Source organism: Schistocerca nitens, chromosome 11 (assembly GCF_023898315.1).
Source record: "Schistocerca nitens isolate TAMUIC-IGC-003100 chromosome 11, iqSchNite1.1, whole genome shotgun sequence".
NCBI classification, from domain to species: domain Eukaryota; kingdom Metazoa; phylum Arthropoda; class Insecta; order Orthoptera; family Acrididae; genus Schistocerca; species Schistocerca nitens.
Window position 1 is genome coordinate 161,170,731 of NC_064624.1, and position 23,681 is coordinate 161,194,411.

At 43.7% G+C, this 23,681-nt stretch overlaps 1 protein-coding gene across 1 annotated transcript in view; it reads right to left on the bottom strand.

Moving 5' to 3' along the window:
* The window catches only part of LOC126212741 (high affinity cGMP-specific 3',5'-cyclic phosphodiesterase 9A-like), a gene marked incomplete at its 3' end in the record, with an annotated part of 260,309 nt that overhangs the window by 79,079 nt on the left and 157,549 nt on the right, over window positions 1–23,681 (bottom strand). Inside the window, exon 10 of the mRNA XM_049940150.1 lies at window positions 21,298–21,459. Coding sequence (XP_049796107.1) covers window positions 21,298–21,459 — 162 coding nt within the window. The remainder of the gene's footprint in view (window positions 1–21,297; window positions 21,460–23,681) is intronic.

Below are 23,681 nucleotides of genomic sequence, written 5' to 3' on the forward strand. Positions count from 1 at the left end.
TAAACCACACTCACGCATCATTGATACTGCTAAAACACATTTATAACATTTTATAACAATTTATAACATTATTTATAACAATAGTAAACAACTTTATGCATAAGCAAAACTTCAGCATATTAGATAATTACGTCGGTAAAAAGTGCAGTCGTTAGGTTTACTATTTTGAGATTGGTTATTGATGAAAAGCGCGGACTGACGCGGGAGAGTGTTGTTTTGCTATTGGATGTTGAGTAAACAGCGCCCTTCTCTGATGGTAGAGAAGACTTAAAAAGTATTCTAGAGAGGAGTAGGAGCCTAGCCATGAAACAGTTCCAACATGTGTAGTAGTAGTTCCGATGGAAACGATTAGCTGCCGGATGTAGCAGTGTTTCATACATCAAAAGTGTGGTAAAGTGACGGCATAATTGTTCCGATGGGCGTGTAGAAATTTCGGAATTTTTAAGTGAATTTTGTGACGAGAAAAGACATATATTCCGCGTGGCGTATTGAGCAGATCGGTGGCTAAAAACTGACTGCATTTGGTACCGACAGACTTAATATTTGGCGAGCATTCTCAATCAAAAACAATCAGTAGTTTTGTAGCTATTACGTTTTCGGGAAATGCAACACCATAAACTTGCTAACATGAGTGAAAGGGATTTTGAGTGACTGTGTTAAGACTAGCACGGGCTTGGCAGTGATACCTGTTCACTTAAGTTTCGGAATATATTAATTGAGGACAAAATTTCCAACCTTTCATTTCGTAAAAAAAACTTTATCCCGAAACGTCGATTAGTGACTTTAATTGCAGTCTGGTTCACGTCGAAGTACAGCAGGTTTCGCTCTGCTTCCCTACTGATGATCTGCTGAGACAATGTTCACAGGTAGGTGCAGGTGCGTCATAAAGGGACGGAAAGCACCGCGCCGCCGCACATCGCAGGCGCTCCTGTCTGTGATGCAGTGTCAAGGGTAACCGCAGACACGGTCTCCGAGCTGATAGTCCGTGCTGCTGCAAACGTCGTCGAACTGTTCGTGCAGATGGTTGTTGTCTTGCAAACGTCCCCATCCCTCCGCCACACATCGTTGGGTTGCTTGCGGAGTATAAATGTAGATGTAGATGTAGACTCAGGAATCGAGACGTGGCTGCACGATCCGTTACAGCCGTGCGGATAAGATGCCTGTCATCTCGACTGCTAGTGATACGAGGCCGTTGGGATCCAGCACGGCGTTCCGTATTACCCTCCTGAACCCACCGATTCCATATTCTGCTAGCAGTCATTGGATCTCGACCAACGCGAGCAGCAATGTCGCGATACGATAAACCACAGTCGCGATAGGCTACAATCCGACCTTTATCAAAGTCGGAAACGTGATGGTACGCATTTCTCCTTCTTAAACGAGGCATCCCAACAACGTTTCACTAGACAACGACGGTCAACTGCTGTTTGTGTATGAGAAATCGGTTGGAAACTTTCCTCGCCGGCTGAAGTGGCCGTGCGGTTCTAGGCGCTACAGTCTGGAGCCGCGTGACCGCTACGGTCGCAGGTTCGAATCCTGCCTTGGGTATGGATGTGTGTGATGTCTGTAGGTTAGTTAGGCTTAATTAGTTCTAAGTTCTAGGGGACTGATGACCTCAGAAGTTAAGTCCCATAGTGCTCAGAGCCATTTGAACCATTTGAATTTGAAACTTTCCTCATGTCAGCACGTTGTAGGTGTCGCAATCGGCGCCAACCTCTGACAAGCATATCATTTGGATATCACAGCATCTTCTTCCTGTCGGTTAAATTTCGCGTCTGTAGCACGTCATCTTCCTGGTGTAGCAATTTTAATGGCCAGTAGTGTATGTTCTGTGTTCTGTGTTCAGCATACCAAATTGTGTGTTTTCATTGCCTTCCATGTTCTCATTCCACATTCCGTGTTAGATGTTGTTAGTTCCATGTTGTGTTCTCCTGTTTCAACTTCCATATTCTGCATTTATGTTCTTGGTTTCACACTGTGCATCTTACATTTTGTGTTCCATGTCCTATGTTAAATGTTCTTAGTTCCATTTTCTGTGTTTCATGTTCTGTAGTCGATGTACTGCATTCCATGTTTTATGTTAAATATCCTTAGGTTCATGTCCTTAGTTCCGTGTTCTATGTTTCATTTTCTGCGTTCATTTTCTTAGTTTTTTATTCTGTGTTTCATGTCCCATGTTGGGTGTTGTACATTCTATTTAAATGACCTTGGATCCATGTTCTATGTTCAGTGCTGTGTGTTCCATGTTCTGGGTGGCACTATTTTTTGTGTTCAATGTTCGTAGATCCCTGTTATGTGTTCCTCCTCACACATGGTGTCTTCTGTATTTCATATTATGTGGTCCATGTCCTTGTTCAGCTTTCCTCTTTGCATGTTCTGTGCTCCATATTTTGTGTTACATGTCAGTGATTTGTGTCCCACTTTCCATGTTTTGCATTCCCTGTTCTGTGTTCCATGTTTGACATCTGCATATTACTTCTAAAGTCTACATCCTTTTATTTTCCTTGTACTGTGTTCTGTGACCCCTGTTACATTTCGTATGTTCCGTTTCCCACATTGCATATTTTATATTTCAAATCTGAATCCTATGTTTCATTTTCCATGTTCCATGTTCTGTATCCCATATTCTATTTCTTATGTTTCACATTTGTGTTCCATTTTCCATATTTAAATTCCCTGTTCTGTGTTTAATTCACTTTCCACGTCCCGTTTTCTGTGTTCTGGGTTCTATATTTTGTTTTTTATGAGTTATTTCTGTATATAATTTTCTATGTTCCTTTTTCTGTGTTAAACATTTGTGTTTCATGTCTCTGTTTCAAATATTTGTGTTCCCTGTTCTGTGTTGCATGCCTGCATTCTATGTTTCGCCTTCCATATTCCGTTTTTTGTGTTCTGTCTTCCATATTTTGTGTTTCATGTCTAGGTTCCATTTTCCATAGTTTGTGTTCTCTGTTTCCAGTTTCACATCTGCATTCTCTTTTTCACTTTCCATGTTCTACGTTCCATGTTCCACTTTTGCGTTTCACGTCTGCGTTCCGTGTTCTGTGTTTCATTTTCCACGTTTGTAGTCCCTGTTCTGAGTTTTGTATGTGTATCCTGTGTTAGACTTTTTGTGTTCCATGTTTTGGTTGAGTGTTCCATATTTTGTGTTTATCATCTGAGTTCTGCCTTTCATTTTCGATGTTTCTGTATGCATTCTGTATTTAGAATCCGTGCTGTGTCTTCCATATTCAATTTTTCTTGTTGCACATATGTTTTCTATGTTCCATTAATAATGATATGCGTTCTCTGTTCTGTATTTCATGACTGCATTCTGGATATCTGACTTCTGTATTTCACTTTCCATGTTCCATGTTCCGAGTTATTCTGTTGTTACTAAACAGGCAAATATAAAACTTATTACAATAGACACAATGATTATAAAATAACTTGTGTACAAAATTTCAAATCAGAAATTAACTACATTATTAATACAAACTGGTTAATGTCAAATAAAAAATGTGTTAAGAAAGCATCTTTAACTACAGCCACTCATTGGCCCATTATTATTGTCCTTGGATTTCAGGCAATTAAGTGTGGTTTGCAGAGTAGCATGCAGACGTGGATCTGCGTATCTGAACAGAGCAGAACAACTATGGAACTGATCTCGCAGAGAAGAATTAGCACGTAGTCTGCTGCTGTTTCCAGTGAACTACAAACTAAACTCAGGCACTGTAGCGTACTATCAGGAAATATTAAGTTCATCCCTTCTGTCAAATTTTCCTATTTCACAGTTTTCCCACACGTGTCATGGTGACCGTGACATCATGTATCAAGCCTTGCCTCCGCGGAATAGTTTGTTTGTTCAGTACGCGATTTGAATTCTTTGCTGTTGCTATCAACCGGGATCAATCAAAATGTTATTAATGGGGTTTGCATGCATTCATAAACAGCACTCCCGGATTTTTTCATAATGCTCTGAACCGTATGGAAAATTGGCTTTCAGCCTAAATTAACTGATAAATGAGTTCGCTGTGTATTATGCGTGCTGCCTTCAGAATTTCAAAGAGCTTACTCCAGTCAACATCGTCAAAAGGTTTCTCTGAATCTGCAAAAGCTACAAATGTATGTTATACTTCGTTAACTTCTCCTATAGGATAAGCTGTAGAGCCAGTATGGCCTAACATATTCCTACATTTCTCCGGAACCAAAATTGAATTTAAGGCTTGGTTCAAATGGCTCTGAGCACTATGGGACTTAACATCTATGGTCATCAGTCCCCTAGAACTTAGAACTACTTAAACCTAACTAACCTAAGGACATCACACACATCCATGCCCGAGGCAGGATTCGAACCTGCGACCGTAGCGGTCACGCGGTTCCAGACTGAAGCGCCTAGAACCGCCCGTTTTTCCATTCTTCAGTAAATAACTAGGAAGCATGTCTTATTAATCTGATACTTTTTTTGATGACACTGCCGTCATCTGACTGTAGTAATGGTTTTTGTTGTTGTACGATCCGTATTTCGGCCTTAGGCCATTTTCAAGTGCAAAAACATCACACGTCAAAGGACATCAGGATGGTATGGAATGGAATGCGATCCTTGGCAGAAAAGTATATATTGTCACATAAGATGCACAGTATGGAACTAAGAACATAAATGCAGAACATAAAAGTCGAAACAGGAGAAGACAACATGGAACTAACAACATCTAACACAGAATGTGGAACCAGAACATGGAAGACAACGAAAACACACAATTTGGTATGCTGAACACAGAACACAGAACACAAGGCACAGTATACAGAACATACACTACTGGCCATTAAAATTGCTACACCACGAAGATGTCATGCTACAGACGCGAAATTTAACCGACAGGCAGAAGAAGCTGTGATATGCAAATGATTAGCTTTTCAGAGCATTCACACAGCATTCGCGCCGGTGGCGACACCTGCAACGTGCTGACATCAGGAAAGTTTCCAACCTATTTCTCATACACAAACAGCAGTTGACCGGCGTTGCCTGGTCAATCGTTATTGTGATGCCTCGTATAAGAAGGAAAAATGCGGACTGTTTCCGACTTTGATAAAGGTCGGATTGTAGCCTATCGCGATTGCGGTTTATCGTATCGCGACATTTCTGCTCGCGTTGGTCGAGATCCAAAGACTGTTAGCAGAATATGGAATCGGTGGGTTCAGGAGGGTAATACGGAACGCCGTGCTGGATCCCAACGGCCTCGTATCACTAGCAGTCGAGATGACAGGCATCTTATCCGCATGGCTGTAACGGGTCGTGCAGCCACGTCTCGATCCCTGAGCCAAGGCAAGACAACAACCATCTGCACGAACAGTTCGACGACGTTTGCAGCAGCATGGACTAACAGCGCGGAAACCACGCTCTGCGGTTATCCTTGACGCTGCATCACAGACAGGAGCGCCTGCGATTGTGTACTCAACGACGAACCTGGGTGCACGAATGGCAAAACGTCATTTTTTCGGATGAATCCAGGTTCTGTTTACAGCATCATGATGGTCGCATCCTTGTTTGGCGACAACGCGGTGAACGCACATTGGAAGCGTGTATTCGTCACGGCCATACTGGCGTATCACCCGGTGTGATGGTATGGGGTGCCAATGGTTACACGTCTCGGTCACCTCTTGTTCGCATTGACGGCACTTTGAACAGTGGACGATACATTTCAGATGTGTTACGACCCGTGGCTCTACCCTTCATTCGATCCCTGCGAAACCCTACATTTCAGCAGGATAATGCACGACCACATGTTGTAGGTCCTGTACGGGCCTTTCTGGATACAGAAAATGTTCGACTGCTGCCTTGCGCCAGCACATTCTCCAGATCTCTCACCAATTGAAAACGTCTGGCCAATGGTGGCCGAGCAATTGGCTCGTCACAATACGCCAGTCACTACTCTTGATGAAGTGTGGTATCGTGTTGAAGCTGCATGGGCAGCTGCTGTACCTGTACACGCCATCCAAGCTCTGTTTGACTCGATGCCCTGCCCGCATCTCGTGGTCGTGCGGTAGCGTTCTCGCTTCCCACGCCCGGTTTCCTGGGTTCGATTCCCGGCGGGGTCAGGGATTTTCTCTGCCTCGTGATGGCTGGGTGTTGTGTGATGTCCTTAGGTTAGTTAGGTTTAAGTAGTTCTAAGTTCTAGGGGACTGATGACCATAGATGTTAAGTCCCATAGTGGTTCAAATGGCTCTGAGCACTATGCGACTTAACTTCTGAGGTCATGAGTCGCCTAGAACTTAGAACTAATTAAACCTAACTAACCTAAGGACATCACACACATCCATGCCCGAGGCAGGATTCGAACCTGCGACCGTAGCGGTCACGCGGTTCCAGACTGAAGCGCCTTTAACCGCACGGCCAGACTGGCCGGCTAAGTCCCATAGTGCTCAGAGCCATTTGAACCAATTTTTTGACTCGATGCCCAGGCGTATCAAGGCCGTTATTACGGCCAGACGTGGTTGTTCTGGGTACTGATTTCTCAGGATGTATGCACCCAAATTGCGTGAAAATGTAATCACATGTCAGTTCTAGTATAATATATTTCTCCAATGAATACCCGTTTATCATCTGCATTTCTTCTTGGTGTAGCAATTTTAATGGCCAGGTGTGTACATATATATATGGAGAACCAGAATTTTACCAACAAGCTTTCAGAGGTTGCTGGATCTGTCGTACGAGCGCAGCCACGCAACGAGCACAGAACCTCTTCATTGGTTCACTGGCGGCGCGTCAAATAACGCAGTGATATTTCAACGAGACAACCGCCCGTCGGCTTCAGGTGCTAACTGAAGTGTTACTGCAGTGATTCGTCAGTACATGCGCTGGCCTGCTAGGAAAGCGCAGGCGCCAAGGGGTGGGGCTATAACGTCACTGTAGACGACGGCGAAATCCAGTGCCCCTGCTGGAGAAACAGCCACGGTCTTAGCATGCATGACACGGGCAGAGTGTTGGCGTCCAGTTTAAGTGTTCGAACTCAGTTTAAGTGTCTGAACTCAGTTTAGGTGTCCAGACGATGCGTTAGTGCCGCCAGTGCTGGTTCTCATGTATTGCAGAGTTGAAATCCAGTGTCTGTATTAATCAGCTCGTTGCTCAAACGTATTTCGACTGTTTCTTAAATGTTAGAGTCCCAGTACGTGGAGGTAGACGAAGGGGTCTTTGTCCCCCCATATTTCGTGCTACGTCCCGTGTACAGCATCAGAAGACTTTTCTGACTTCTGACTTCTCACCCAGTCTGTTGTGTCGTCTGTGTTCAGCGCATTTATCCTTTGAAACTGCACACACTAAAACCTCGAGAACAGTCACAAGAAATGGAGAACTCCTCGAGGATGGTTTTTCCACAATATGTTGATGGCATGTCCTTCAAAATCGGCAAGCTGTTCAAGAAACATTAAAATGAAATGCATCTTCTGGCCTCCAACGCGAGTACAAACGATGTTGGGGTCTGTTAAAGACAACCCAGGGCTACACTGGGTGAACGTTAATAAAACTGGCAAAGTGCAGGAGAAAAATCCTACATGTGTCCAAAAACGCATCGCTGCCCCGTTAGATGGCGCTGACGAATGACAGTTCCTCTGACCACGTGCCATGTGTACCTTGTGTGTTGGAGGCTGTGTGGTTGACCCAGCGTACTGTAAGAACCGTCTAGTACTCATGTCAGCAACAACCCGAGATGATATCCGTGTATGGCCTAGCTGATGGAAACGGTCAGAAGGCAGCATGGCTATAGCAAAACAAGCACCCTCACAGTGACCGACCACATCACGCAATATTTCAAGCCCTTTTTGGGCGTTTGTGTGAGCTTGGGTCCTTCCAGACATATGTACGTGCAGGGAGGCGGTAGACTGTGTGTACATCAGATTTGAGGACCTGCTTCTACCCTAATACAGGCAAAAGGCTCGAGAACATGATGTAAGCCAAAGTGCGATTATATGTATCCCGCATGACAACCGGTGCTATCCGTGTCACATGCAAAAAAAGGGTCAAATCGCTCTGAGCACTATGGGACTTAACATCTATGGTTCAAAATGGTTCAAATGGCTCTGAGCACTATGGGACTCAACTGCTGAGGTCATTAGTCCCCTAGAACTTAGAAGTAGTTAAACCTAACTAACCTAAGGACATCACACAACACCCAGTCATCACGAGGCAGAGAAAATCCCTGACCCCGCCGGGAATCGAACCCGGAAACCCGGGCGTGGGAAGCGAGAACGCTACCGCACGACCACGAGCTGTCACATGCAACAAGTGCATGCATTATCACCAGCGGACTTCCCGCTACAAGAAGGATTTTGCCGATGCTTTTAGCGCCAGACCGTCACAATTACGAGATTTATCAGCCTTCTTTACCGACGAACCACTGTACTGCTTACATTACACTGCCTCAATCGCACATTCTGAAACACACAATATACACATGGCACATTGTCGGTTCGTGAGGGCCATATGACGTGGCAACGATGCATTTCCAGACACATGTTCATAGGACATTTTTTCCTCCACTTCTAGTCCCTGTATTTTTTGTTTTTTTATTAACATTCTCGCTCCGGCTGCTGGGACCGTGCGGTTCTAGGCGCTTAAGTGCGGAACCACGCGGCTGTTACGATCGCAGGCTCGAATCCTACCTCGGGCATGGATGTGCGTTAGGTTTAAGTAGTTCTAAGTCCAGGGGACTGATGACCTCAGATGCTAAGTCCCATAGTGCTTAAGCTGTCGGCACACGGACCGTGCTGTCCAACGTTAATGTGCAGCGTGCCAAGTTCAACGTGCTGCTGAACGCTCAGGAACGGTGCGACTCGAGCATACGGTATGTGCGCCCCAACGAGGTATACGCGATCGCAACGCACTCCAGCGGCAGTTTGAGGAATGTTTCTAGTTCGTAAATCGCACTGTTTGCTAAACGGGCGAGCGTGAAATTCCCACGTTAGCTCTATTAAAACGCACATTTCGTCCATCGTCCACGAAAAGGAGAGTACCATGTCCAATCAATAAGGACAGAGACATATAAAAGTTCCGTTACAAACAGTGGGGTACAAATTTGGAATACTTCTCCGCATAAGATAAACGTTATTTCATCATTCCTACATTTCAGTAAAACCCCAAGGTCAGTCTTACTTAATCACTGTTCCTACCCAGTAGCAGAATCTTCGCAACATGTGAATTACGAAGCGTAAAAGGAAAAGGAGCAAAATATCTCCATACAAGTAGCGCAAGCTGTCCTGTAGATTAAGCCAATCGAACAAAGTCACCCCTCAAAAAATGGTGAACTTATATTTACATAACATCAAAAGTATAGTTTATACTTATATTAAACTAATAATACAGTATCAGAACCTAATGGAAACGCGAATGTTAGGAAATAAAATTTAGCAGTGTCAAGATGCGAACCTCCGCCCCAACTAGCAAATCAATACAAGACAGTGAAGCTATTCATTACGCTTTTTTTTCCCTTTTAATCTCAGTTTGTTCGTTGTATCTACTCGGGGCGGACGTCGTAAGACATCCAATTAAGTTCATTGCTGGTCGATTAACTCAGTTTTTTTATTACAGAGGGTACGTAACCCTCTGACCGAACACGCTGAGCTACCGTGCCGGCATCTAAACCAACAACACATGCAATATAAGTAATCAAAACCTTATGGTAGATATGTTACTAATTGAAATTTAATTATAACAAACTGTACCAAGAACAATGCGTTTTAGTGGATCATCCGTGTGTCGCTGCCTTCAAATAGCCTAGTCTCATAATACGCAAGTTCAAATGGCTCTGAGCACTATGGGACTCAACATCTTAGGTCATAAGTCCCCTAGAACTTAGAACTACGTAAACCTAACTAACCTAAGGACATCACACACACCCATGCCCGAGGCAGGATTCGAACCTGCGACCGTAGCAGTCCCGCGGTTCCGGACTGCAGCGCCAGAACCGCACGGCCACCGCGGCCGGCAATACGCAAGTTGCAATAAGTCTTTTGCCACGAATATGATGTTTCTCGTTATTTCATTGGAACGAATCACACAGTTAACAACGGGTTTTCCAGTGATTCTGAATTTGCTGGTGCTCAGAAATAGCATATATACATATAAGCTTAAAATGAATGCCAATATGGCGCCTCACAACTCTGTACTGAAGGGAGACGGCGTGCGTGTGACGTAGGTGGCGTTGCGCCATCTCATTGGTCAACGCTGAGACGCACGCTCAGAATATCTGACATGCCAGATATTGCTCTGCACGTTCGGAAAGACTCCCGAGCAGCTACGGTCGCAGGTTCGAATCCTGCCTCGGGCATGGATGTTTGTGATGTCCTTAGGTTAGTTAGGTTTAACTAGTTCTAAGTTCTAGGGGACTAATGACCTCAGCAGTTGAGTCCCATAGTGCTCAGAGCCAGAGCCACTCCCGAGCGTGCTATTTCACGCTATGACGTCAGAAACTCGGCACGCTCAACGCTCAACGTTCGGATGCACGGTCCGTGTGCCGACGGCTTTAGAGCCATTTGAACCATTTGAACATTCTCGCTGTATACCCTTGGTCTCCTTACAGCTAGATTATCTTTAACAGAAGCCAACATCGTTTGTATTCGCGCTGGAAAGCGGAAGACACATTTCATTTGATGTTTCTTGAACAGCCTGCCGCTCTTAAACGACACAGTACCAACCTAGGGTAGGAATACCATCCTCGCGGAGTTGTTCGTTTGTTGTGGCTTTCCTCGAGATTTAGCGCATGAAGGTCGAAATGCACACATCGGCCAGACATGTCACTTTATGAAAGATAGATGTGCTGAACATAGACGACACACTGGGGCGGGTCAGTCTTCTCTTGCTCAACACTTTCTTGACTTGGGACGTAGCATTAACTATGGAGAGACGAAGATCCTTTCGTCCGCCTCCATATACTGGGACTCCATTATTTAAGAAGCAGTCGAAGTATATTCGACGACCTGATTAATGGAGACACGAGATATCAACTCAACGTAGCATGGGGACCAACTTTGGCATGTATCCGAGTCAACACACGCGGGGAATCAGACACTTAAACTGGGCGCTAACACCATGCCAACGTCGTGCATGTGGAGACCGTGGCCCGTTCCTCAGGCAGGGGGCAATGGATGTCGCTATGGTCTACGATTCGTCGATCATGACTTTATAGCACCAGCACCTCGGTCCCTGCGCTTTTCTCGCGAGCCAGCGGATATACTGGCGAGCCGTTGCAGCAAAACCTGAAGATGACGAGCAGGTGTCTCGTTGAGATATTGTGTAGCTTTCACAATGTTATTCGACGCGACGCCCGTGAACCAATGAAGCAGTTATTATCATGGGAAAGTCACAAACAGCATAACACAGAAGCCTTACAGGCGTTGCTCAAAATGTCGACGAGCGCATCACGCACCACCGGCTGTCTTACACAGTCAAGAACTCCACGAGTTTCAGCCGGCCGCAGTGGCTCAGCGGTTCTAGGAGCTTCAGTCCGGAACCGCGCTACTATTTCTGTCGCAGGTTCGAATCCTGCCTCGGGCATGGACTTGTGTGATGCCCTTAGGTTAGTTAGGTTTAAGTAGTTCTAAGTCTAGGGGACTGATGACCTCAGATGTTAAGTGCCATAGTGCTCAAAGCCATTTAAACCATTCCAGGAGTTTCGTGTACTACTTCCACTATAATCCTGGAGTCTCGTAACTTAGGCGCTTCACATGCTTGTAGTAGAAGAAGAAGAAGAAGAAGAAGAAGAGAGAAAGAAGAAGTCCATTCGTGTCGTGTCTGGTGACCGACCTGCTACAGGAACAGGATGTCTGCGAAGACAGCACTGTTGTCTGCACAAAGCGTAAAAACGCTGTAACCAGAGACTGTGGGTTTGATTTGTAAGACACTTTGTAATCCTGATATAGAAGGACTCGTTTGACGCCAAAGGTTCAACTTCACAAGGCACCACAATACGAGGAGCCGAGTCAGCTGCAGGTCGGCAGTTAGGGTAATCGCGCATAGAATATTCAGGGAATTACGACATTTACTATACTGTAGAGCTGTTCACGTGATCAGATACTGTAGTCTGATTCAAATTACTTGACAGTTGACACTTCACGCCCTGTGGCTGGTTTCCTCCAATCACAACACTCAACGTCACGCCCAATCCGTTCACTGTTGTCAAACTGCCAGAATGGTTGGTCATATTAGTGATGGGCTAAACTGCGATTTTCCGATATCAGTGATTTCTGTGAATGCTACTTTTCAGTATCTGTTATTCTTAACTGCGATTTGTCGCAGTTAAGAGTCGCAGTTAAGGAACATAGGTCGTGTATCCCTCCGCCACTGCTATTTCTGCTACTTCCGCGATTTCTGCTACTTCTGCGATTTCTGCTACTTCTGTGACTTCTGCGATTTCTGCTACTTCTGCGATTTCTGTGACTTCTGCTACTTCTGCGATTTCTGTGACTCCTGCGATTTCTGCGACTTACTACTGTATGAAAAAGTTACATCTGTCAACACGGAAAATTGCATCGCAACAAACCTGTCATTGGCAAGTATGTTTTACGTTTTTTCTTCCGTTGGCTTTAATTTTGTATTAAAGAAACAACTGTGAAAATATTAATAGTGTAATTAATATGTAAGTAGCCGTACAGTACCGTAATAGTTCGTCTTTAGAAAATGAATTCTAACATATTGTTATGTTCACAGGTACCTGAACTACATTTCAGTCACTCAGTAAAGTGATAACTCAAAATATCATTGTCAACAGATCTGAAGAAATTGCCACTGCGTCTTTAGACCGTTTTCGTCAGACGAGAGGTTAGTTTCTAAGCGTTTCGATGGACTTAATTACTTCAGTGAGATCGTTCTTGCAAATGTGATATTCATTATAGCAAATATTAGCAATCTACTCTGTCAATTATATTTCTAGTAATTAATGGCAGCAAAAATTGTTTAATAATCCTTGTGTTTTTGCAGACACAGTTCTGACTCTGATTACTGGTTGCTGTACGTATCTATCCACATCAAGGCTGTTGGGAGAGACTCGTGAAGATTCAAGACAGCTCTTAGAGGATTTGCAGTTTAAAAGTGAAACAATTGTGAAATAAGTGTGTGAATGATTAAGCTGTGTTTTATTGAAGTTGTTGTGCGATTTTAAAGGAATAATAAATGTCAAATACAGTGAGTGAATAATAAAAATCTCATTTTCCACATGTTTAAGCCGTCCTATACCCATAATTTTCCGCCACTTACTTATTGGTAAACACTTGTTGGAGAGCGACATGCCCCCCCCCCCCCCCCGCCCCCTTTCTCCACAATCTTGGTGTGACACTGACCTGTAACATATCCCGAAGTCTACAATATGCATTTTGAGGCTGTTGATATGAAAGTGAGAAGTACAGATCTTCCAGTTAAATCAGGAATAGCTTAAGTGCATTACTTGAAAGTAACACAGGAAAAGCTTACTTATGTAGGTGGTAGTAGTGTCGGCAAAAAGTTCTTGTGTGTGAAGTTGCCATGTAGAACACCAGGTGTAAAACTTTTCTCCCGAGTCTTGAACTGTATCGGAACAAAAGTGAGGCATTCATATGACTGTTTTCATTTCTCTACACTTATATAGATGTCTGAGTTCTGCTGTGTTAACATTGCAAAGTCCTGTAGGCATGTGGAGTATTAACCAAAACTGTCATATTGGAAGCAGAATCAAACACATTTGTTACGTTACTTGATATTTTCAGGAGAAAATGGCAATGTTGCTTCTTATTAATATAATACATTCAGAGTCACAGCAGTATTTGACCAACCATAACTGGTGCTGAATGTGCATGTCGTCATATAATATGAAAGGCTTATTTCAATAGTGGTACAAGTCCATTACCTCCACTTTTCTGTCTATAATGCTTCTAAAATTAGTGATCCAAACAAACATAAATAAAGGTTCATCTCTAGCAAGAAGCCATATGCTTGAATATTTCTGGTATCTCATCTGCAGATTTTTCAGCGCTCATTTAACTTTACGACTCTATATCTCAAAATTAACAAAAATGGACTTGTACCACTATTGAAATAAGCCCTTCATATGCACACACAGCACATCGATCTCGTGAGGCACAAGGCTCTCATAACGAAGTACGTACGTCGGTCAACAGATGACACTAGGAAAAGTATGTTAACTGCGCTTTTTAGTTGCTACTTGCGACTCTTAGTTGCGATTTGTCACAGAAATCGCAGATTGACTCGGTAGCGAATAGCGTAGTATGAACTTTGCTCAACAGATGGTAGTGCTAACTGCGCTTTTTAGTTGCTACTTGCGACTCTTAGTTGCGACTTGTCACGGAAATCGCAGTTAGACTCCACAGCGTACCGCAGAGATGGGCGTAGTACGAACTTTGACCCACAGATGGCACTGTTAACCGCGCTTTCTAGTTGCTACTTGCGACTCTTAGTTGCGACTTGTCACGGAAATCGCAGTTAGACTCCATAGCGTACCGCAGAGATGGACGTAGTACGAACTTTGGCCTACAGATGGCACTGTTAACCGCGCTTTTTAGTTGCTACTTGCGACTCTTAGTTGCGACTTGTCACGGAAATCGCAGTTAGACTCCATAGCGTACCGCAGAGATGGACGTAGTACGAACTTTGGCCTACAGATGGCACTGTTAACCGCGCTTTTTAGTTGCTACTTGCGACTCTTAGTTGCGACTTGTCACGGAAATCGCAGTTAGACTCCATAGCGTACCGCAGAGATGGACGTAGTACGAACTTCGGCCAACAGATGCCACTGTTAACCGCGCTTTTTAGATGCTACTTGCGACTCTTAGTTGCGACTTGTCACTGAAATCGCAGAAAGCAGTGCTAAATTCGACCAATAGATGGCTCACGTCTTTGAATGTGAAATACTACTTGCGACTGCTAACTGTGACTGAAATCGCAGTTAGATTCTGTAAAGTTGCTACTGTGATATCTGTGACTTCTCAGTCACTGCGATTTCTAACAGATACGCGATTTCCTGCCCACCACTAGGTCATATCACTTCCAGTTCCTCGACAACAAACCCCCCCCCCCACACACACACACATATATATATATATATATATATATATATATATATATATATATATATATATATATCGTGACTGGGCCAAGTATCTCACGAAACAAGCATGAAACGAAAAAACTACAAAGAACCAAACTTGTCTGACTTGAAGGGGGAAACCATATGGTGCTATGGCTGGCCCGCTAGATGGCGCTGCCAAACGGATATCAGCTGCGTTTTTTTAAACAGGAACCTCCATTTTTATTACATATTCGTGTAGTACATAAAGAAATATGAATGTTTTAGTTGGACCACTTTTTTCGCTTTGTGATAGATGGCTCTGTAATAGTCACAAACATATGGCTCACAATTTTAGACGAACAGTTGGTAACAGGTAGGTTTTTTAAATTAAAATACAGAACGTAGGTACCTTTGAACATTTTATTTCGGTTGTTCCTATGTGATACATGTACCTTTGTGAACTTATCATTTCTGAGAACGCATGCTGTTACAGCGTGATTACCTGTAAATACCACATTAATGCAATAAATGCTCAAAATGCTGTCCGTCAACCTCAATGCATTTGGCAATACGTGTAACGGCATTCCTCTCAACAGCGAGTAGTTCGCCTTCCGTAATTTTCGCACATGCATTGACAATTCGCTGACGCGTGTTGTCAGGCGTTGTCGATGGATCACGATAGCAAATATCCTTCAACTTTCCCCACAGAAAGAAATCCGGGGACATCAGATCCGGTGAACGTGCGGGCCATGGCATGGTGCTTCGACGACCAATCCACCTGTCATGAAATATGCTATTCAATACCGCTTCAACCGCACGCGAGCTATGTGCCGGACATCCATCATGTTGGAAGTACATCGCCATTCTGTCATCCAGTGAAACATATTGTAGTAACATCGGTGGAACATTACGTAGGAAATCAGCATACATTGCAGCATTTAGATTGCCATCGATAAAATGGGGGCAAATTATCCTTCCTCCCATAATGCCGCACCGTACATTAACCCGCCAGGGTCGCTGATGTTCCACTTGTCGCAACCATCGTGGATTTTCCGTTGCCCAATAGTGCATATTATGCCGGTTTACGTTACCGCTGTTGGTTGTGATCGTCGCTAAATAGAACGCGTGCAAAAAATCTGTCATCGCCCCGTAATTTCTCTTGTGCCCAGTGGCAGAAGTGTACACGACGTTCAAAGTCGTCGCCATGCAATTCCTGGTGCATAGAAATATGGTACGGGTGCAGTCGATGTTGATGTAGCATTCTCAACACCGACGTTTTTGAGATTCCCGATTCTCGCGGAATTTGTCTGCCACTGATGCGCGGATTAGCCGCTACAGCAGCTAAAACACCTACTTGGGCATCATCATTGGTTGCAAGTCGTGGTTGACGTTTCACATGTGGCTGAACACTTCCTGTTTCCTTAAATAACGTAACTATCTGGCGAACGTTTCGGACACTTGGATGATGTCGTGCAGGATACCGAGCAGCATACAGAGCACACAACAGCCGTACATCAACGCGATATCGACCTTTTCCGCAATTGGTAAACGGTCAATTTTAACACGGGTAATGTATCACGAAGCAAATACCGTCCGCACTGGCGGAATGTTACGTGATACCACGTACTTATACGTTTGTGACTATTACAGCGCCATCTATCACAAAGAGAAAAAGTTATCCAACTAAAACATTCCTATGTGTTTACATACTGCACGAATATGTAATAAAAATGGAGGTTCCTGTTTAAAAAAACGCATTTGATATCCGTTTGACCTATGGCAGCGCCATCTAGCGGGTCAACCATAGCACCATCTGATTTCCCCATTCAAGCCAGACGAGTCTCGTTCTTTGTAGTTTTTTCGTTTGATGCTTATTTCGTGAGATATTTGGCCCCGTCACTATGAATGGATCAGCTTGTATATGCTAATGAAATGCACACATTTCCTACACAGCCCTAACTAAACACTACTGGATATTTCCGCCCATGACGCGATTCAGCGTCATATAAAGATGATCATAATCACACAGATTGTCTCTCATTAGATAAGCTTTGCAGAACATTGTGTGAAACTGAGTTTTTGATGGCTGCAGTTGATCACTGCGACTGGGAGATGGCAATCAAGCATATAACAGCGCAATGGTTAGTGTAATAGCCTCCCATATTGAAGATTGTAGTTTCAAATGTTTTGAATTTTTTTTAACTTCAAAATCCAATCAAAAGAGTTTGATTGTCATTTTTATTCAGTTGACTGGTTCAAATGTAATTTGTTTTACTTCTAATTCTGTGCCATCTCTTTTTCATCATCGTATTAACTTTCTTGGTGTGGAATCTGCCTGTGTCGTCTATAATCCGCAACCAGGCGTCAGCCAGGACTGCTCATCGGTTGGTAACGCGGCAGCTCGTGTAACCAATTTGAGGACAGTTTCAGGTAACCAGTTACAGCGAGAAATTACGGTTTGCTTTTAGCACTGAAACTGAACTGTCTTGAGTTTACTCGTAGAGGTTAGCTTTAATAGCCCAAAACAAAGCTATCGTGATTTTAATTCTGCCACAGACTGCTGACCAGCGGTTTCTCAGAGTCATTACACTTCACTTAGGAGACGATTTCAAATATGGGGCTACAATACGCGTTGTCTGCCGCAGTTCAATCACTGGTCAAATTCGTTGAAGTTTGACATTTTCTGTTTTCTACTCCATAATGTACTTTGGACTTTCCTGAACATTTTGGTATGTAATACATTAAAATCAGACGATTGTGAGACCTTCAAATAATATTTTGAATGTTGGGGCGTGACTGTCAAATTTCGCACCTACACATATACCGCCACAGTTGAGCAATCTTGGGAACTACACAGTCTAGAAGGCTGTGAATTGCTTTGTTTTGTGCCCACTGCTACGTCTCAGAAGTTGGCATTACGAATAAACAAATCAGTCCTTTGTTCAAATGGTTCAAATGGCTCTGAGCACTATGGGACTCAACTGCTGAGGTCATAAGTCCCCTAGAACTTAGAACTACTTAAACCTAACTAACCTAAGGACAACACACACATCCATGCCCGAGGCAGGATTCGAACCTGCGACCGTAGCGGTCGCGCGGTTCCAGACTGTAGCGCCAGAACCGCTCGGCCACCAGCGGCCGGCTCAGTCCTTTGTTTCTGATACTAGTAGGCATTGAAAGTAGTGTGATTATCTGCTATTTTTGTAGTAAGCTAAATCCGGTTGCTTTTTATAGGTAAATAAAATGACTAAGTGTAAAAGTAACTTGAAGATACGCAAATTTGCTGCTAAGAGATATGTGAGACCTGCATTTTCTAACGAAGAACTTGAAAACACGTGTGCTAACAGTGAAGGAAACCACAATAATATTTCTGAAGTGACTACGCCCCATAGTGCATTGAAAAGGAAAGTAACTTTACAAACGGGTGACAGTGGTAAAAGTAACGATATTTGCCAGGAACGGAGGCAATCTAACCTATTTACAGAGATGTGGCAAATCCTGAGCTACTAAAGAAGTGTTTACATGGGAAGACCCACAATGTGAATGAGTCCTTCAATAATGTTTTGCGGTGCCCTGTGCCTAAAAATGTATTTCTTGGCCTTATGACTCTGAAGTTTGCAGTGTCTAACACTGTAATAATTTTTAATGGTGGGCACTATGAAATACGTAAGGTTCTGGAGAAGTTAGGGGTAAGATTTGGACAGAACGCAGCTAAAGGACTGCGGGAACTGGATGAGCTTCGTGTACGTGAAGCAGAGTTAGCTAATCAGGAAATGACAAAAGAAGCAAGAAAGAAAAGGAGGAGGCAAGCAGTGGGCTGTTGTGACACTGAAGGAGACACAGGCTATGGGCCAGGGCAGTTCTAGTGCATAAAAGACGCAGAAATGTAAGTCTGTACAAGATTTTGTAATAAAAAAGTTTTAAACCTCAATATCTCTGAACTACACTGTTTGCAATAAATGACCCATTTTCTAAAAAAGTACTGATGGTGTGAAATTATCACAGCATTCCGAGTGTGAGATTCAACGCATATGGAACTAGAATAATTAAAATATCCTGAGTTGTTCTGTTTTTATGTTCACTTATTTACAAAATTCTGTCAAAAAATTGAGTGTTTGAAAGAAAATGATAACGTGCCCAACAATACAATTTTGCAAACAATTCTAGTTCAGTGTATCTAGAAAGGTGCACTCAATAATTATGGAAAATTGTAAGAGGGTCTCTTAAATAGTTTCCAAGATAATGGGTCACAAAATTCGATAAATTAACATTGGTGGCATAGGTCATACAGTGTTCCCTTAATTGCACTTGTGAGGTGACACGTTTGTGTGACCCCTACAACCGAGCGGCAGCCGGCACCTGATGTGCCAACACCAGTGGCAAGTGATGGACATCAACTGTCAAGTAATTTTAAATGGTCTATAGTTTATAGTGTGGTGGCAACACTGAGTACACCAGGTAGAAGAGGAGAAGGACAAGGAAGAGGGACGAGGAGGTGATTAGTGATTAACATCCTGTTGACATCTCTACATCGAGGTCATTACAGACAGAGCACAAGCTCGGATTTGGGAAAGATGGAGAGCGGCCGCGCCCTTTCAACGGAACCATGTCTGCATTTGGCTTAAACTACGAGGTGCATTCAAGTTCTAAGGCCTCCGATTTTTTTTCTCCGGACTGGAAAGAGATAGAAACATGCGCATTGTTTTAAAATGAGGCCGCGTTCATTGTCAATACGTCCCAGAGATGGCAGCACCTTACGGCAGATGGAATTTTACCGCCAGCGGCGAGAATGAGAACTGTTTTAAATACTTAAAATAGCAACGTTTTCCTTACTTGAACAGCGTTTTCTGAATTTGCGTGGTGTGAAACCAATTGAAATTCATTGACAGTTGAAGGAGACATGTGGTGACGGAGTTACGGATGTGTCGAAAGTGCGTTCGTGGGTGCGACAGTTTAATGAAGGCAGAACATCGTGTGACAACAAACCGAAACAACCTCGGGCTCGCACAAGCCGGTCTGATGACACGATCGAGAAAGTGGACAGAATTGTTTTGGGGGATCGCCAAATGACTGTCGAACAGATCGCCTCCAGAGTTGGCATTTCTGTGGGTTCTGTGCACACAATCCTGCACGACGACCTGAAAATGCGAAAAGTGTCATCCTGGTGGGTGCCACGAATGCTGACGGACGGCCACACGGCTGCCCGTATGGCACGTTGCCGAGCAATGTTGACGCGCAATGACAGCACGAATGGGACTTTGTTTTCGTCGGATGTGACAATGGATGAGACGTGGATGCCATTTTTCAATCCAGAAACGAAGCGCCAGTCAGCTTAATGGAAGCACACAGATTCACCGCCACCAAAAAAATTTCGGGTAACCGCCAGTGCTGAAAAAATGATGGTGTGCATGTTCTGGGACAGCGAGGGTGTAATCCTTACCCATTGCGTTCCAAAGGGCACTACGGTAACAGGTGCATCCTACGAGGATGTTTTGAAGAACAAATTCCTTCCTGCACTGCAACAAAAACGTCCGGGAAGGGCTGCGCGTGTGCTGTTTCACCGAGACAACGCGCCCGCACATCGAGCTAACATTACGCAACAGTTTCTTCGTGATAACAACTTTGAAGTGATTCCTCGTGCTCCCTACTCACCTGACCTGGCTCCTAGTGACTTTTGAATTTTTCCAACAATGAAAGACACTCTCTGTGGCCGCACATTCACCAGCCGTGCTGCTATTGCCTCGGCGATTTTCCAGTGGTCAAAACAGACTCCTAAAGAAGCCTTCGCCGCTGCCATGGAATCGTGGCGTCAGCGTTGTGAAAAATGTTTACGTCTGCAGGGCGATTACGTCGAGAAGTAACGCCAGTTTCATCGATTTCGGGTGAGTAGATAATTAGAAAAAAAATCGGAGGCCTTAGAACTCGAATGCACCTCGTATTTAAGGAAACCACGTAAAACGTAAATGAGGACAATCAGACATGGGTTAGAACCACTGTCCTCCTGAATGTCAGTCCAGGGTGCTGACCACTGTGCCACTTTGCTCGGTCAGGATGAAGTAGAGTAGTATGGGTCTGTTCTGCACTGAATCATAAGAAATAAACACTATGGACGTATTTTGTTTGTCTGTTTAAAATCATCTCAAACTAAGCGATGACCTGCAAAGTGGGACAAACCCCGGAGCACAAGAGAAGTGTACATGAATCCATGAGGCATGTTGATTTGAGAACCTATTTGGACTTTTTTGAGATGGTGATGTGTGGTACTCACGTTGAGGGCTGGGAAGAGATCGCCCAGGGCCTCGAACAGCGGCAGCAACACGAAGCCGATGAAGCTGCACTGCGAGGACGGCTTGGTGATCTTGTCTCGGTCCATGAAGGGCGTCACTGGCAGGCCCTCCAGCTTCTCCGCATCGCTCTGCTTGAAGAACTCCTGGCGGAAGAGGAAGGAAATTAGTGTTTAACGTCCTGTCGAGTGCCCTTTTGAAGCAACCATCGCTGCATTCGCCTTAAGCAATTTGGTGTAATCAGAAGAAAGCTAAATCTTGTTGGTCAGAGGTGGGGTTTGAACCACTGTCCTACTGAATATGAGTCCAGGGTGCTAACGACTATGCTACCCTAGTTGGTAAGAACTCGTGTGATCAGGTGCCCAACGTCTATCACCATTGCAAGTGAGCACATTGTCATGTGGAATGATCAACGCAGTCATCTGGTGTACTTCATGCCGATAGGCAACCTGCCTGGTATGAAACTTCCTGGCAGATTAAAACTGTGTGCCAGACTGAGACTCGAACTCGGGACCTTTGCCTTTTGCGGGCAAGTGCTCTACCAACCGAGCTACCCAAGCACGACTCACGCCCCGTCCTCACAGCTTTACTTCCGCCAGTACCTCGTCTCCTACCTTCCAAACTTTACAGAAGCTCTCCTGCGAACCGAGATCGAGTCTCGGTCCGGCACACAGTTTTAATCTGCCAGGAAGTTTCATATCAGCGCACACTCCACTGAAGAGTGAAAATTTCATTCTAGAAACCTGCCTGGTGTTGGTACTGAGTGCAGTGTCAAAGATCTTGAACTCCACCTCCTGGTAGTTATACCTCCATTGGAATCTATTTCCAGCCATGTGTCCAATGCCCCTTTTTCCTTTCTTGTCCCCTTAGCATCCATTTCCTGCAATTTGTCCACATTTGTCAAAATTACCCTGTGTAGTGTCTACTTTAATGTTTCCTGACATAGGCAACGTGGAGATAAGCGATCTACCAATGTTAAAGGCTATGTTCTCTTATGACAAATCCTTTATTAGTCAAGATGAAAAAAATTATTTATAATTATTGGAACTAATTTTGGCTAAAACAGCTAGAAGACAACTATCGCTACATCTAATCAAGAGGCTTGTAAGAGACACATGGCTACTGACAAATTTCAGACTTGTGCTAACATCATTCATAGCTCAACATTTTTGAACTCAATGCCGTTAAGCACAAATATGTAAGTTATCGATGACAATGTGACTCCAACTGGCCTGTTGATTAGACACAGTAATGTTTATAGTATTTTTTTCCCCAGAACGTAAGATATGACAGGTGATTCGGAAGCATTTCAATGGATTGCATACCAGCATTCATAACAACAACGTTCACGTTGTTAATACTATATAGTTGAAAGCCATTTGTAGAAGTTGTACATCATTTTATTTGTAAAAGTTTTACATCATTTTATTTGTAAAAGTTGTACATCATTTTCAGTATGACCCATAGTGCATAGCCTGGTGTGAGGAAGGTCATTAGATACGTACAACAGTGTTTGTAAAATTTGATGTGAAAATGGCTAGCTGTTTCAGCAGAACTGTAAATTTATCAAGGACCATAAATAATTTTTGCAATCTTCACTAATAAAGGATTATTTATAAGGATTTGTAACTCTACTATGAAACTAGCTGCCACATTAAAAGTCTCCACCAGGATGCTAGGGTCTTTGCCATTTGTGGAGAAACATTCCACTGACTGATAAATTCTGGCAAGAGTCACAGCCCAGCCTCACTCCAGGTCCTGAGCAGAGGCTGGATAGCTCAGTCGGAAGAACATCTGCCCACGAAAGGCAACTTCCTAGGATCGAGACCACTTTGGGACATAGTTTTAACTTGCCAGTAAGTTTCATAGTTGTTTCAGCCTAGTAACTCCTATATCTTACAGGACTTATTGACTACAATTAAGCAATCAGCTACAAATCTAGTCACAAAAAAGAAGTAAAAACAATAATGTACTGTTGTTGAACTGCTACTTTCAGAAATATACTTTATGAGCATCACACCCAGGCTGAAAATCCTTCTTCTAAAACAATGGAGAAGACAAGTTCTTTTCACAGTTGGTTCTCCCAAGGATATTAATAATTCTGTGTGAATATCATCTAGTCCAGGTGTATTAGTTGGTATCGCTGTTCGATAAAAAGCAGTAATGATACAATAATATATCTGTTCTTACTGGTGACAAACATGCAGTACATACACTTGTGCACTCACGTGACGAAAGTCATGAGACAGACATGTGCACATAAACACATCGTTGTAATATCCTGTACACAAGGGCAGTGCATTGGCAAAGTTTTCATTTGTACTCGAGTGAGTCATGTGAAATGGTTTCCGATGTGATTATGGCCGCA